The sequence below is a fragment of the Mus caroli genome, unplaced genomic scaffold (assembly GCF_978045245.1).
Source record: "Mus caroli unplaced genomic scaffold, Mus_caroli_1 scaffold_13, whole genome shotgun sequence".
NCBI lineage: Eukaryota > Metazoa > Chordata > Mammalia > Rodentia > Muridae > Mus > Mus caroli.
In genome coordinates this window covers 14,865,745-14,880,395 of record NW_028227268.1, presented here as the reverse complement: position 1 = coordinate 14,880,395, position 14,651 = coordinate 14,865,745, and the positions used below count along the sequence as shown (strand labels likewise).

Below are 14,651 nucleotides of genomic sequence, written 5' to 3'. Positions count from 1 at the left end.
GGTGCCTGCTATTTTAGAAGGATGGTTTCTGGGCCAACACGAACCATCAAAGTTTGGAGGCTTGACTGAGGATTTTCTTTATGTTAAACACCAAAGACAGAAATCTTCATCCTCACACAGACAGGCTGCTGCATTCTGAGAGGCCAATGCGATGAATGCTTAGCCCCAGGAACCCTGACGTCACACGGGGGGGGGGGGGGGATGACGACTGAGTTGAGAGGATAAGGAAGACCAAAAGCAAACAAAGGGCGGCTCGCTCGGGGACTCCACTTTGAACTTGGATTAACAAATCCAGAGATGGAGAGAAGGTTCCGTGGTTAGGATCACTGGCTGATTCTCCTCAATTCCCAGCACCCCTATTGCAGCTCACAATCATCCATAACAGCTCCAGGGGATCTGGCGCCCTCTTTTGGTCTTTGCAGGAACTGCATGCATTTTGTGTACAGAAAACACCCGCACGCTTTTCGAGACAGGGTTTCTCTGTGTAGCCCTGGCTGTCTTGGAACTCACTCTGCAGACCAGGCTGGCCTTGAACTCAGAAATCTGCCTGCCTCTGCCTCCCAAGGGCTTGGATTAAAGGCATGCACCACCACTGTCCGACCAAAGAATCAATCTTAAAGAACTAGTGTGATGTTGATTCTAAACCAAACGAACATAAAAGTCACATGGAAGTGTCCTAGGAAAAAAGTGCTTCATCAACCACAGTGGAATAAATGAATGAACAAATGAACGAACGAGTTGCTTCTATTATGGCTACTTACCTCAGACTCTTTGTAGTAGCGTTCTGGAATTTCATCACAGGCGATATCGATGAAGCACACTTCTCTCTCCAGGTCTTTGGCTTCACTGTCAAAAATCTGAAAGGACAGAGCAACACATCCAAGATTAGCAGATGGAATCTTGCTGAGCGCCGGTGGTTAGGACATCCGTGCCTAGGGCAACAGGCACCTGACGGGGCACCTTCCCGTGGCCCCACACCCACTGGCTTTGCCTGCCACAGCATGTTCGAGAATCATGACAGGTTCTTAGACCTCACTTAGGTCGTGTGGCATCAGAGGCAGGTGTAGGATCTGTCATCGCACGCTGAGGGGGAGATGAAGAAGTGGGCTGTTTTTAGAAGCTCAAGAAAGAGGAAACAAATCTTTTCCAAAAAGCTCTTCCAAAAATTTGAAAACTGCTGAGTTTTGGCAGCTCGTCCCGGCAGAGCCGAGACAAAAAGCAGAGATAGAGCCCAAGATTAGAGGAGAAAGGTACGAGGACCTTTTTGTTAAATAAATAAAAAAAATGTTATTGCATTTATTTATTTACTTATTGCATTTATTTGTGTGTGTGTGTGTGGTGTGTGTGTAGTGTGTATGTGTGTGGTGTGTGTGTGGTGTGTGTGTGGTGTGTGTGTGGTGTGTGTGTAGTGTGTATGTGTGTGGTGTGTGTGGTGTGTGTGTGGTGTGTGTGGTGTGTGTGTGTGGTGTGTGGTGTGTGTGGTGTGTGTGTGGTGTGTATGTGTGTGGTGTGTGTGTGGTGTGTGTGTAGTGTGTATGTGTGGTGTGTGTGTGTGTGTGTGTGGTGTGTGTGGTGTGTGTGTGTGTATATGTGTGTGTGTGGTGTGTGTATGTGTGTGTGTGTGGTGTGTGTGTGGTGTGTATGTGTGTGTGTATGTGTGTGTGGTGTGTGGTGTGTGTGTGGTGTGTATGTGTGTGTGTGTGTGGTGTGTATGTGTGTGGTGTGTGTGTGTGTGGTGTGTGTGGTGTGTATGTGTGTGTATATGTGTGTGTGTGGTGTGTGTATGTGTGTGTGTGTGGTGTGTGTGTGGTGTGTATGTGTGTGTGTGGTGTGTGTATGTGTGGTGTGTGTGGTGTGTATGGTGTGTATGTGGTGTGTGTGTGGTGTGTATGTGTGTGTATGTGTGGTGTGTATGTGTGTGTGTGTGTGTGGTGTGTATGTGTGTGTGTATGTGTGTGTGTGGTGTGTATGAATGCCACAGTGTCTATGTGGAGGTCGGAGGACAAGCTGCTTGAGTCACTCTTTCCACCATGTGGGTCCTGGGGAATGGAACTCAGGTTGCCAGGCTTGCCAACAGATGCCTTTACCTGCTGGGCCATCTCACCAGGCCCTCATTAACTTTTATATGTATTTAATTCACAATTCACTCTCATTCCAGGAAACAGAGACAAGCAAAGAAAATAAGCCACAAGCCCTTTCCTTTGCCGAGGATTAAATATTTTCTTCTCATAATTTTTCTTTTTGAGACAAGGTCTTTCAACATAGCTCTGCCTGTCCCAGAAGTCACAGAGATTCACCTGCCTCTGCCTCCTGAGTGCTAGTACTAAAGGGCTACACTACCACCATCCAGGTGTTTTTCCTTCTTGGAACAGGATTTCATTGTTGCCCAAGCTACTGAATACAACCTTGAGCCTCTGATCCTTCTGCCTCCACCACCCCGGTACCGAGATTGCAGACTTATCGGCCCACCTGGTCTTCTGAGATACTTAGGACTGAGCCCAGGGGCTCATGTATTAACATAAACACTCTACCACTGGAGCCCCATCCCAACTCACACATGTATTTTTCATGATCACTTAAGAGTGTGATTTCATTGGTGTGTGATCAGGGTGCAGCATGGTTGGTTCTTTAGTTCTAGAACACCTACTAATCACTATACACACCCCATATTTTGGTCTGAAGGGATGAGGCTGCTTCCGAGGATGCTAAGCAGATTAGGTTTGGAGAGCCACACTATCCTTGGAAGAAATCTCTGTACCCCGTCTCATTCCATTACCAGGGATCCCGTCAGGCTCTTCCACAAATGATGGGGCATTTTGAAAAAAAAGAAAAAAAACAAGATGGCAGATGCCTACCAACACTGTCTTGACGCTCGGTTGCTGACTATTAACACAGCCTTCTGAGGGGCAGTGCCCAAGGGCTCTTCACCTGAGGCGGGTGAGCATTTTAAGCTTAGTGGTCATCCCGGAAACTCTCTGCCAAATCTGTTTGCTCTACCGCCTGTCTTCTCCTTCTTCCTCTATTTTGATGTGTATGCGCAAGCACCATACATGACGCGAGCCAGCCAGGGTTTCTCTTTCACTCACCACCTATTTTTGAATCAGGGTGTCTCACTGAATCTGGAGCTCAGCGGACCTTAAGCTAGGCAGGCTGGCCAGTAAGCTGCTGGGACCCTCCTGCACCTCCCAGCACTTCATGCCATCACACAGAGCTTCTTACGTTGGTCCTGGGGATCAATGAGCCACCTCCTCTGCCCCCCCCCCAACTGCCTACTCTCCTAATATGTTCTAAATTCTAAAATCAGAGGCCTTATGGACAAATGTCTGCAGACTGGTCAGGGAAGATGAACCTCCAGCCTGCCCTGAGAGGTCTGTGGTACAATCCTCAAAAGCCTAGAAAGCTTGGCTTTCAGATGGACCCAAGTTCCTCCCATGGCCGGTTTCAGTCCAGTGCTTCTGGGCACTCCTACTGCCTGGGATAGACAGGTGGATTGCCTGGAAATGAAACAGACGGTGGGCGAGCCTGTGGAGAAGTTAGTAGCGAAACGAGGGATTGTGGGAGGAGTAAGGGATTGTGGGAGGAGTAAGGGATTGTGGGAGGAGTAAGAGTTGGCTTCTCAAATCTCTCAAGAGCAAGCCAAGAGGAGAAGGAAGACCAAACAGAATGCCTGAGGGGATGGGGCTTTCTAGACAGTAAGTTACAAAAGAACCGGTGTGGTTTGACATTCTCTGGTGCAATCTATGAGATGTAAAGGAAAGGAAGCAGGCAGGTGCTAAGAGGGCCACTGGCAAGCTGTGTGGCTTTAAGGAATGTAATTTGTGTGTGTGTGTGTGTGTGTGTGTGTGTGTGTGTGTGATTAATCAGGTGTCTTCTGTCATTATCAACTTTCCTATTGTCTGTCTTTTTAAAGATGAATTAATTTAGCATGTATGTGTGGGTATAGGCTGTGGAGGATGTCAGGTGTCCTTGGTCACTCTCTGGCTCACTCACTGATCCTGGAGGGAGGCTGGTGGCCTACAAGCTCCGGTGATCCTCCTGTCTCGACGCCCCCCACACAGCTGGAGTTACAGGAGCGAATGACTATGCTTCGTTAATTACTTGGATGCTGGGATTTGAACTCAGTCCCTCCCTAGTTTGAATAGCAGGTGCTTTTACTGGCTGAGGCCCCTCCCTAAGATCCCCAACTTTATCTTTTGAGACAGGGTCTCTCACTGAACCTGGTTCTTATCCATTTGGCTATTGGCTGGCCGGTGGGTTCCAGGGACCCTCTTTTCTCTGCCATGTCACCCAAATACTGGGATTACAAATGTATGCCATTACAACTGGTTTCTATGGGGTGCTGGGGATGTGAAGGCGCGTCTTCTTGCTTGTGTGACAAGTACTTTGTTGACTCAACCATTTATTTCCCCAACTGTAATTAAAACATGAAAAAAAAAATCACTCACGGTGCGTTACTACTTCTTGACTCTAAGGCTAGGACCCTGTGAGCATTTCCTCTCTCCAGCAAGTAGTACTCAAGCCCTGTCAATAGGGGGCGATAGAGAGATGTTACTGGGGAAAGGGTTGGTTTCTTTCAGGCTTGGATCCTGGAGGGTGTGTGTACAGTCTGTGGGAAAGGATGTTGTTCTGCCTTGCTGCGTGCCTGGAGGGCCGTTACTCAATGACCTTGCAGTCCTGGCAGCCGGCCCAGGAACCACTTCGCTCTGGCCCTCCATGTGCATTTTAGCTTCGCTCTGGTGGTAGTGTGCGCCAACTCCCTTGGCACACCTGGCCTCTAACCTCACCTTGCCTGTGTCCCAGAAGACTTCCTGTTGTTCAGTAACTGGCACCTAGCTGTGGTTTAGGGAGCCTAAGGAACTCCTTTGCCATCCTGGGGGGTGATAGCCACACCTTCTCCAGAGATGTCAGCATCTGACACCTCAGCCATGGAGAACGGGTCCTTTAAACATTCCTCCTTCCTTGGGCACTCTCAGCTCTACAGTAACCTTTATGCTCTTGCCCTATCTTGGTAGCTGCCTCTATCAGACATTAGTAACTCCTGATATTAAGTTCCTCCTGTTCAAATAACTGTGATCTCTGCCTTCTGCTCGGGCCCTAGCTGATACTCACTGCATGCAGGTGCTGGGTCTGGCTTGGAGAAATACAGGGATGGTGAGGGCTGCATTCCTGCCCTGGAAAAATTACCAAGGCTGTTCCCAAAATAAAAGGCAGAATAAAGAACGCACTATAGAAGAAGGAAATGAACACACTGTAAACCTAGGGGGAGGAGGCATGAATAAAACTTCTATTATACATTCCCAATTTTCAGAAGAGGAAAATTGAGGTGCAAAACCGTAAGGTCATAGAGTCAGTCAGCAACAAAATTGAGAGTGCAGGGCACGGCTCCCAGATCTCCCATTAGGCTCCCCATAATGGAAGACTCATTTTTCACTGTCCTCTGAGAAAACCAGTGCTAGCCCAAAGTACTTCTTGTTTCCTTCTAGGAAGATGACCCTGGAGTCTGACTACTCATAAGATGTATGTTCTGGCCACCCTGGAGTGTTCACTAATGCCTGGCTCAGTAGCTCAGGTGTTCTATCAGGAGCTAACTTTGTACAATCTCTAGTCTCTTTTAATAACAAGATGCTTAGTTTGTCCCAAAGCCCCCGAAATACCAAGTGTGCGGAAGTCCGCATGACTTTGGCTCTGCAGTCAATACTTCTGGGTAGGATTCTAGCGCCTGAACTCAGGAACTCAAGTGAGGGCAACATTTTCGGGTGTGAGACATTAGAGAGCCAACGTTTCCAAGGAACAGTGTGCTATGCTCTCACGTTTAAGGTTTTATGAGAAGCCTCTGTGTAGTCAGTAAGTCTAAAGGGTGAGTCAGAGAACAGATAAGAAAGATATCCCTCGCTGACCTCTGACCTCCATGTGCATGAACACCTGCACGCATGTCTGCTAAACACATCAACATGTATGCACATACACACACACACAACCACTTTAGGAAATGCATGCTTGAGAATTTTGTCTTACAGTAAGACACTTAAATGAAGCTGAAAAGATTTATATACAAAGATTCCCAACACTGTAACGGCAAGGGAGGAAAGTTAGAAATGGGGGGAGCAGGTTTGTGTACGTCCCTGTGGAAGAACAGCCAAGGGAGTGAGGCTGGATCTGTGTGGTCAGCTCCTTTCTGTCACACAGTCCTGACTGGAGCGTGCTCTGGCTTACTTTCTGTGGCTTGTGTCCATAAACAGAATGTGTGCTGTTCCCAGCAGTCTGTCTTTCTCCTGGAAAAGGACTGTCTTCCCAGAGTTTTGTATTCTCTTGTTTCGTTTCCAATTTTTATGATTTTTTTTTTTTTTTTTTTTTTGGCGTGGGGTTTGCAGCCTAATGGAAGCAGTGCAGAAATCCAGATGCATGGATTCCATTCTTGGTATTAGCAACTTCTATGGTTTAAGGTCCAAACTCAGAGGCTGTGTGTGTGTGTGTGTGTGTGTGTGTGTAGGGTGTACCTTAATGTTAGCATGCATGAGAAACAGTGAGTTTAATCTCCACTCCCCAAAGGAGAAACTTTCCTAAGCACAGATGAGAGGTCTTTGTACTGTCATGCAATCTCTCTTTAAACATAAAAGTATTCTAAAAAATAAATTGTATTATTATGTTTAAAATTGAGGTGTAGGTAGAAAAAAAGGGGGTCAGCTATTCTTTGATACCAAACCTCAAAGAAGATACTTCGGCTCCTCACATAAACGGCACACAGCATCTACCTAAACCTACATCTTTCCACGAAATAAATCATTCCCACCTGCTTTTTGTTTGTTTGTAATTTCCTGTCGTATGTTGAGGCTATGAGTGGAGGCAGTACAGAGATGGCGGATGGGTAGGGATTTTGGGAAAGACCTACCAGACATTTCACTTTATGCTTCAGATACAATTGAAAGGACGCAGAGGCCCAGCCAAGCCACTGTTCTCTTCTACTAGATTTTCAGCATCTGGGATGTGATTAATTAAGACATACCGAGAAAGGGCAGTGAGGAGGGACGCTAAAGCATAATGCTGCTGCTTTACTGCTGCCTCTCCGCTCCTGTCCTCGCCTTAATCCTGTCACCGGGATAAAATATCCTGATGATAAGCAACTTTGGGGAGAGAGGGGTTTATTTTAGCTCATAATTCCAATTTACAGTCCATCTCTGCAATTTATAACCCGCTACTGCGGAGAAGTCAGGGTGTCAGGAGCCCGAGGCAGCTCCTCACATCACATGCGCGGGCAGGGACAGAGGGAACGCATGCGCGCTTCATGCTCAGCTAGCCTTCCCTATTCTGCATGCTCCAGGGCCCCACACCGGGACATGGCGCTGCCCACTTTCAGCCTGGGACTTTCCGTATGAGTTAAGACCGTCACGATAAATCACCACCGACCCACTCACAGGTCAATCTGGTCTAGACAATCCTTCGGTGGGTTGATAAATGTTTATTATACCCCTACTATGTGTGTTCCACACTGGGCCTCTCAGAGGTGGAAAATAAGGTTTTAGGGGTCTTGGCATTTTGTGAAGACTAGATTTAAAACAAGACTCAGTCAAACAACACACTAGAGGATCACATGATCCATACGCTATCAAATTGCAGCTATCCTTAAATGCCAAGCCTCAAAGATACTTTAGCTCCTCATAAAGGACACAGCATCTTCATAAATCTATGTCTTTCCACAAAAATGCATCACTCCTACATTCTTTTTGTTTGTTTTGTATTCGCTTTTTCAAGACAAGGTTTCTCCCTGTAGCCCTGGAACTCACAATGTTGAACGGGCTGGCCTTGAACTCAAAGAGGTCTGCCTGCCTCTGCCTCCCGAATGCTAGGATTAAAAGTGTGTACCACCACCACCCAGAAATACCTAATACAATTTACTGCCTCCCCTCCTGGGTATCCCCCCAACCCTGACACATCAAGTTTCTTGGGGCTAGGCACATCCTCTCTCACTGAGGCCAGAGAAGGCAACCCAGCTAGAAGAACATATCCCACAGACAGGCAACAGCTTTTGGGATAGCTCTGCTCCCATTGTTCGGGACCAACATGAAGGCCAAACTGTACTTCTATTCCCTATGTGGGGAGGCCTATGTCCAGCCTGTGTATGCTTCTTGGTTTAGTGGTTCAGACTCTAAGAGCCCCAAGGGTCCAGGTTAGTTGACACTGTTGGTCTTCCTGTGGAGTTCCTATCCTCTTGCAGGCTGCAATTCTTCCCCCTATTCTTCCATAAGAGTCCCCAAGCTCCATCCACTGTCTGGCTGTGGGTGTCTGCATCTATCTGAGTCAGCTACTGGGTGGAGCCTTTCAGAGGACAGCCATGCTAGGTTCCTGTCTGCAAGCAGAACTTAGTATCATTAATAGTGTCAGGGATTGGTGCCCACCCATGGGATGGGTCTCACCACCCCCATTTTAAAAAGTGAGGTTTCTGTGTTGTGTCTATGTGAGAGGATGTGCAAGTGTGTGAGTACTGCTGAGGTCAGAGGGGCGGGGGGAGGGCTTCAGCTGACCCAGAGCTAGAGTTACCGGGGGCCAAGCCTCCAACTTGGGTGCTCAAACCAGGCCAAGAGTTTGCCTATCTTGTGGCAGGAGGAAAGAAGAAGCCTATCCCACAGTAAGCTGCATGAAGTGGCCCTGAGACTCCAGGGTCTAACCCACAATCTCTAAGGTGGGGTGCCTACAGAACTGACTTCTGGCGCTCACAGCCCTGGGGGCAGAGATGGCCCCAGACTCATTCTTGAGCCAACCTTAGTCTTGGAGCAGAATCAGAGCCCCATCTGGCAGTGCAGTGGGAAGCAAGCTGCTTTTATTTAATCCTCATCAAACTTTGCGCTTGCCCCGGGGCTTTAGGGGTATTAAGGCTGGGTGGATTGACTGGGATGCCGGGTAAACGGCAGCGTCTCTCTGGAGAGGCCTCTGTTGGACAGCATCATTAGGCCTTTGGTCAGGCAAAAGGGAACAGTTTTCCAATGCCACTTGGGGGTGGGGGTGGTAAAGCATCCTGAAGGCCAGGGGTTCAATTCCTCCCCACCCCCGGCCCCCTGGCCTCAGTTTCCAGATGCTCTGAGGGAATTGAAAGTGGAGTGGTGAACCTACAAGGTCCTGCCAGGCCACTGCCTCTGCTGTCCTTACGCTGTGCTCGGCTTCAGGGACAGCCTGACTCCTCTTCAGGGAATTAGGTTTGAGGGACCTTCCTGTTTCTGTTGCTGTTATTTCTCTAAACCCATGGTCTCATGGAACCCAGGGTGGCTTTGAAATTACTATGTATGTGGCTGAGAACAACTTTGATCCTCCTAAGGGATAACACTGCAAGCTTGTCCCGTGATGCCTGGTTTGTATAGGGATGGGGGTAGAGCTCAGCCCAGAACACGCATCTAGACAAGCACTCGCCATCCTGGCTATGTGCCCAGCCCTTTGTTAACATTTAAACGTTTAATACTCCGTTTTCTCTTCAAGTCATGTAAATCTTTTACCTTTACCTTATCAGTTTTAAAATGTTTACTATGTATTATTATATACAAATAAATAATGCTACCTATATAGGTGTAAACACAGGGCCTTTGCATGCTGGGAAAATGTTTTACTTCTGGGCTCACACCCAGTGTGATTTTCTTTTTAGAATAATAATTTTAGTTGAAAATGCGTGAAGCTCAACATAGCATCTTAATATATGTATACAATGTCTAATTACATTTGGACGTAACCTAATTGTTGCCTGAAATATTTATCATTTCACTGTGTGGCAAACATTAAAAACTCAACAAAATTCATTATCAACACCAGTGTGTGTAAAACATAAGAAAAGTTTTTTTCTTGCCTTATCCACTTGGGGTTTGGTTTTGGGGGGAAACCGAGGGACCAAACCCAGGATGTCACTGAAGAACCATTTTCAGTATCATTTTTAACTAGCTAAAATAGAACTCTCTGCCCAGATTGGCTGCGAGATGGAGCTTAGGAGAACTTTGGCACAGGAGCTGCTGCTGGAATCCAGGACCAGGCAGGCAGGCGCTCTATCACTGAATGACATCACAACCCTTTATGCTAATTCCCCTCCCTGCCCCAAGACAGAGTCCCCCTAACAGTTTAGGCTGGTCCCTGAATTCATGATCTTCCCCAAGATACTGCCTCTTAAGTCTGGGATGACAGGTGTGTACTGCCACGGCTGGGGCATTCTCAGTACACACAGTCTCACAGTGGAGTCTGGAGTTGCTGAGCCTCACCTTCCCTGGAGGAGACCATACACCTTCCAGTACTATTCTCTTCCTTAATTATTCTCTTCCTTAATTGACCACTAAAAGTATTTCTGAGGATCTCTCTCTCTCTCTCTCTCTCTCTCTCTCTCTCTCTCTCTCTCTCTCTCTCTCTCTCTCTCTCTCTTTCTCTCAACTAGAAAACTAGTCAACCCAGCACTCGGGAGGCAGAGGCAGGCGGATTTCTGAGTTCGAGGCCAGCCTGGTCTACATAGTGAGTTCCAGGACAGTCAGGGCTACACAGAGAAACCCTGTCTCGAAAAACCAAAAAAAAAGAAAAGAAAACTAGTCAAGCACGAGGAAGAGATTTGCAGGCATCCAAAAGCATATAGGTGTCTTAGCCCTTTGGTTTGTTGAGCACAGGACAAATAAACATTTAGAAATTGGCTAGTGTGCATGAAGTCCCAAGTTCCAGCTCCAAAAACCAGGCACCATGGTCTGTGATCCCTGCACTGGGAGCTACAGTCAGGAAGATCGGAAGTTCCAGGTCATTCTCTGCTACTTAAGGAGTTTGAAGCCAGCCTGGGTGACAGGAGATCTCGTCTCAAACAAAAGAAACCAAACCAAAAAGACTAGGCAAACAACAACAAGCCGACTGTATATAGAAGATCCAGTACCATCTTGTTGTTTATAAACACAAACGACAGTCCCCCATTTCTAGTAGACTATCGAAGCCTTTGTTTTTTTTTTTTTTTTTTTTTTTTTTTTTTTTTTTTGGTTTTTCGAGACAGGGTTTCTCTGTGTAGCCTTGGCTGTCCTGGAACTCACTTTGTAGACCAGGCTGGCCTCGAACTCAGAAATCCGCCTGCCTCTGCCTCCCGAGTGCTGGGATTAAAGGCGTGCGCCACCACGCCCGGCTGAAGCCTTTGTTTTGTATTTATTTATTTTTGTTCCAGATTAACCATTTCAGAGATTTGTTTTTAATAATTTTAAAAATCACACACATATGTCTGTGGGTGTGTGTATGTGAGGCAAACGCCCTTGGAGGCTGGAAGAAGGCAGCCTGACATGGGTTGTGGGAATCAAACTCCGGTCCTCTGAATTATGAGTTACTGAGTCAGCTCTCCAGCCTTCAGTTTTACAGTGGTATTTTTCCAGGGTTGGGGTGTGTGTGTGTACATGTATTTTAAGCATGCGTAGATGGGGGTCTTGTCATCTCCACAACAGTTAAAATGTAGAACTGACCCATCACTCTCAGACAGACTCACAGCATATCCTCCGTCCACTCCGGCTCTGGAAACCACAGACACATCTTGTTTGGGCTCTGTAAGAGTCTCAAGACAGGAACTTGGTACCGTGATTGCCTACCACTGGTAAGAACCCCATGTGTGGCTCTTAGCACTCCGAGGAAGACAGAAGCCTCAGACAGGGAACGGAACCTCTGAGAATGTTGGAGACAGACTTAGCACCGCCTCCTCTTGACCCTTCTCGTGGTCCTGGCTCTCAAAAGTTCACGCCTTTCTAGCACTAAACTGTTTCCCATCGTGCGAGCGATGTTCATCCATTTCTAGAGAGAGTTGTGAACTGAAAGCGTCTGCGGACAGGTTTTTGCAGGAACACCAGTTTCCACAATAAGTTGAAAAACAGGAGCCTGCTTCCTGAACTGTAGGCTCCTACAGTAAATACTCCTCCCTCCTTAACTCACCTCTATCAGGAGGCTCGGGAAAGACCTTACTTGCACACAGGGGCTTCCAGTAAAGATCCTAGGATGGAATTCCAGGTAGAAGATGGTCCTGAAATCTGATCCTGGGCATCCCTATAAGAAGGGATGCAGATACAATGACAGTAATGAGCGGTTGGTACGGAGACTGGAGTGATGGAGCCACAAGCCAAGAAATGTCTGGCGCCATTAGATGCTGGAGAGAGGTGAAGAAGGATGCTTGAGAGGGCCTTTGGAGGACCATGGACCCATGGACACCTTGAGTTCAACCTCCGACCTCTAGCACAGTGAGGTCAGAACACTTGTATTGTGTTCTGCCTCCTGACTGGAGACATTTGTATAGTAGGCTAGGAAACTCCCACAATCCTCCACTCACAAGATCCTCTCCTTCATTATCCAGGCCATGACGATGCTCGCCACCCTGAACATGTGGCTTTGCTCTCAGTGACCAAACGTGACCTTCTGGGAGGCCCCAAGGTACCCGGGTGCTTTCCACTCTCCGCCTACCTCAAAGGTTAGAGAGTTTTATAATGACAGACAGAGGCCTGGGGAACACAATTCGCATGCGAGATGGAGAGGGGGGAATAACTCAGGGTCATGGCTCTGAGGTCAGTGAGGTTCAACACAAAGGTCACCAGTGAAGCCTGGGTAGAATGGGGACAAGAAGACCAAAGAGCAAAGGATGCTGGGTAAAGTGATAAGGCGGAGGCAGCCTCGATCGATGCCTTTGAGGGAAGCAACACTTCCAATCCTGTGTTCAAACCTTAAAGGGACTTGTGCAAGATAGGAGGAGGGTAGTTAACTATTTCAAGCCATGCCTCAAGGTCCCCCACCCCACCCCCAGGTGACTTGGGGATCCCCAGGCTCCTGTGAGTGAGGCTATGTGGTGAAGAATCAATACAGCGACCCATGTGGAAAAGGCTGTTTTGTGGGATGAGGAGTGGGAGTAGGGTGTGTGTGTGTGGGGGGGGTATGGGTGTGTGTGCGAGTGGGTGGGGTGGGTGTAGCAACACCATTGCCAACTCCTAATCAGGTGCTCCAGGCCATGACAACTAATTATGGGTGAGGCAGAGACATTCAGTAGGGCATACAGCAGGGTTGCAAACGCTACAGCTGGGTTCATTAACTAAAAACGTTTTCAAAGGTAGGGGAAAAAAACACCCCCCCCCAAAAAAAACCCCAAAAAACACACTTGTAAGTTTAGGTTCCAAGGGCGGCTGTAACAAGGTTCCATTCAGAACTTGTTCTAATTTTGATGCAGATGGCAGCCCAGGAGCGAGGCCTCTCCCTGGGTGAGCCACGGCCTCCTTTGGACACAGAGGGGCCCAGGAGATGGGGCGGGCACCTCCCGCGGGCAGGTGTGGATATTGGCGCAGGGACGGCTGTATGGTTTCCCCGCAGTAAGATCAATAATGGGTCTAAAAATAAATCTCAGAAGCTGAGCTTAAAATAGCTCCAATTTCTCCCAGTTCTTTCTTATTTCAGTTCACAAGGTGGTCTCTGGGAGCGGGAACGGCTGGTTTTTCTCTCAAGTTGACAAATTGATATCGAACCTGAAACTGCTGCTAGGCCCACATTTGCCTGGCCTTCACCAGCCTCGCGGTTTGGTGTCTCTCTCCTGGAGGTGACTTTGGTCTCCTGGGTTCTTCAACTTTTTTTTTTTTTGAGCTCACACAATGAGTGCTTTGCACAGAGGCAGAATTTCTGCCAGAGAATAATTAAGCGTATCAACTTTTTGACTAACTCAGCCTTGAGGGAAGAGAATAAAGTACGGGGGACGGGGGTGGGGGTGGGGGTGGGGGCGAAGGCTTGCAGGGACCTGGCTGCGGTCGCAATGTATGAGTGGGCAAAGGGAGGAGGTCTGCAGCCTGGCTCGCTGGAGACTGGAGAGATTCCCTTCTGCCATCCACCGAATGACTATTGTGAGGTGCTTCAGGGCCTGTGTCTCCATCCAGCTCATTCCTACCGAGCCTCTCCGGGCAAAACAATGCATCGGGCACCCGCCCAAAACCGCTTAAGACTCCTAAGAGATTGCATCTACTGTCAGGAAAAAACAACAACCAAGGAACAGACTGTTTTACATTTTTCCTGGTAGTTTGTGTTTTGCTTGATTTTTTTCCCTCTTCTGTGTGGATGGGTTGTAAACTCCCTGAGAGACAAAGTCGAGAACCATGCACAGAACCCTGGCAGAGCTTCTTTTGCCCCCACCAGAGACAGTTGTAGAAGCCTCTTAAAAGAGCTCAGCAACCAAGACAAGGGGAAGATAGGCTTGGTCCAGCCTGTGGTGGGGACGTCGGTGTCTGGGGCTCAGGCCAAGGGCATGATATGGTGAGTCTGGAGGCTCGCAGCTGGATCTGTTCCTATTGGTTTTCCTCAGAGGGGAGGCACCACCCACTGCCTCACTGATGCTCCCAGTCCACTCTTGCAATTAGCATTTGGATGGAACGTCATCTTTAAGTGACAGACTCACCCTGCTTCTCTTTTCATTGGACTAGAACATCTTGTTTTTAAGAAAAAGTAGTGTATGGTCTCTCTCTCTCTCTCTCTCTCTCTCTCTCTCTCTCTCTCTCTCTCTCTCTCTCTCCCTCCCTCCTTCCTCCCTCTCTCCCCTCTTCCTTTCTGATGCTGGGATAAAACTTGAGGCCCCATAAATGCTAGGCAAGTGTCCCACCATTGATTCCAATCCTGTGATTAATTCTGCATGCTCACACTACTACAGTGAGCATCTATAA

General features: G+C 47.9%; 1 protein-coding gene across 1 annotated transcript in view; it reads right to left on the bottom strand.

Moving 5' to 3' along the window:
• Positions 1-14,651, bottom strand: part of Pitpnc1 (phosphatidylinositol transfer protein cytoplasmic 1) — a 265,819-nt gene that overhangs the window by 39,968 nt on the left and 211,200 nt on the right. Inside the window, exon 6 of the mRNA XM_029483564.2 lies at positions 762-857. Within this exon, the coding sequence (XP_029339424.1) occupies positions 762-857 (96 nt within the window). The remainder of the gene's footprint in view (positions 1-761; positions 858-14,651) is intronic.